We start from the raw sequence: 2,299 nt of genomic DNA on the forward strand, positions 1-2,299 counted from the left end.
TTTGAATATTGTTTCCTGTGCACTTTTTATCTGGTAGTAATGTTGGCTATGATTATGTCCTCGTTTGTAAGTCGCTTTGGTTATAAAGCGTCTGCCAAATGCAATGCAATGTAATGTAGCATGTCTGTTTTTAGATGTGAGCTCCTCCTATCAATTCAATTCAATTCAATTCAATTCAATTCAATTCAAGTTTGCTTCATTGTCGTGCCTGTTTGTATAGTGACAGTATTGCCACCGCTTACAGAGAACATTAATACAACAATATTAAAGGCATTTAAGAACATGAACAAGAATATTAGCAACATCTACTGTATCTCAAATTGATATTCACACTGATGGTGTCAATTGTGAACTTAAACAAAATGGGCCACACCAAGTTGTCCATGCAACAAATCATTGCAATTAACAACTACTGTAACAGAAAATAAAGCAGTATGAAGGACTGCTAGATTATTTGTTCTGTCGGTCACAGATTCACTGGCTCTGTGACTGTGTGTGCACCTCATTGGTGTCCACGTGCAATAATGTGTTGCATAATCTGCTGGGGAAGATTAGATGAGATCTCCCAAGCTACTTGGATATGACGAGCATAGCCCAAGTGATACTACCCCTCGACACAGTCCCCAAGCATTGGCTGTGGGAGCTGGATTACCGCTCACATGGCCCTAAATCTGCAGATGCTGCTGACCAACCAGGTATGCCTGGCAAATTCATCCCTCTTGGGCCCTTGGAGGAAGAACCCGTCCCTTTCCAAAAGGCCCATCATACACAGTACACCATCTTACCACGAGCCAGACGAGACCTACCTGGGTGGGGGAAGCCCTAAAGGGGGGGGCCTGTGTGGCAGCAGCCATGAATGGCACGGAAGGGCCGGATTTCTACGTGCCCATGTCCAACCTCACAGGAGTGGTGCGCAGCCCGTACGAGGAGCCGCAGTTCTACCTGGCCCAGCCCTGGGTCTTCGCCTGCCTCTCGGCCTACATGTTCTTCCTGATCGTCGTCGGCTTCCCCATCAACCTGCTGACGCTCTGGGTCACCGTGCAGCACAAGAAGCTGAGGACGCCGCTCAACTACATCCTGCTCAACCTGGCGGTGGCCGACCTGCTGATGGTGGTGGGAGGCTTCACCACCACCATGTACACCTCGCTGCACGGCTACTTCGTGTTCGGCCGCGCCGGCTGCAACGTCGAGGGCTTCTTCGCCACGCACGGCGGCGAGATCGCCCTCTGGTCGCTGGTGGTGCTGGCCGTGGAGCGCTGGGTGGTGGTCTGCCAGCCCGTGAGCCACTTCCGCTTCGGGGAGAAGCACGCCGTATGGGGCGTGGCCTTCACGTGGGTGATGGCCGGGACGTGTTCCGTGCCCCCGCTGCTCGGCTGGTCGCGGTACATTCCGGAAGGCCTGCAGTGCTCGTGCGGCATCGACTACTACACCCTGAAGCCAAAGATCAACAACGAGTCCTTCGTGGTCTACATGTTCGCCGTGCACTTCAGCCTCCCGCTGCTCGTCATCACCTTCTGCTACGGCCGGCTGGTGTGCGCGGTGAAGCGCGCCGCCGCTGCGCAGCAGGAGTCGGAGACCACGCAGCGGGCCGAGCGGGAGGTGACGCGCATGGTGGTGCTCATGGTGCTCTCCTTCCTGGTCTGCTGGGTGCCCTACGCCAGCGTGGCCTGGTTCATCTTCACCAACCAGGGCGGCTACTTCGGGCCCGTCTTCATGACCGCGCCCGCCTTCTTCGCCAAGAGCTCGGCGCTCTACAACCCGCTCATCTACGTGTGCATGAACAAGCAGTTCCGCAGCTGCATGCTCTCCACCGTGCTGTTCTGCGGCAGGAGTCCGCTGGAGGACGAGGAGGTCGGCGGCACCTCCTCCTCCAAGACAGAGGCCTCCTCGCTGTCCTCCACCTCCTCAGTGGCTCCGGCATGAGGGAGGTCATGTGGGGAGAAGGTCAAGGTCACTTCTCTAGTTTTGTTTTTTTCTGTCGGCCTTTGGCTGTCAATGTGAGGCTCGATCAATGTCCTCAATGACATCTCAATATGGTCGGTATTCAATACCTTGCAAAACCACAATTCAGTCAAGATACTGAAATGGGGCAAAGCCACTACTCTGTGTTGTTGTTTTTCCCATGAGAGGAGGCATTGAGAGACAAGTAGGTACGGGGGGAACAACAATGAATTGCTCACATTTTAAGGACTATACACCCCTAACCTGGTTCTCACGCAGTTGAGTGAAAATGCACGTAGGGTCTGCGTGAGAACCAGGCTAACACACCCCTACCTAATGGACAAATGTTACCGTGCTG

General features: G+C 53.8%; 1 protein-coding gene across 1 annotated transcript; it reads left to right on the plus strand.

The window, feature by feature from the left end:
- Positions 1–852: 852 nt before the first annotated feature.
- rhol (rhodopsin, like) lies at positions 853–1,923 on the plus strand. The gene has a single exon (XM_063214934.1). It carries the CDS (start codon positions 853–855, stop codon positions 1,921–1,923), a length of 1,071 nt encoding a protein of 356 aa, XP_063071004.1.
- Positions 1,924–2,299: the final 376 nt, after the last annotated feature.

This window comes from Engraulis encrasicolus, chromosome 14 (assembly GCF_034702125.1).
Source record: "Engraulis encrasicolus isolate BLACKSEA-1 chromosome 14, IST_EnEncr_1.0, whole genome shotgun sequence".
Classification (NCBI taxonomy): Eukaryota; Metazoa; Chordata; class Actinopteri; order Clupeiformes; family Engraulidae; genus Engraulis; species Engraulis encrasicolus.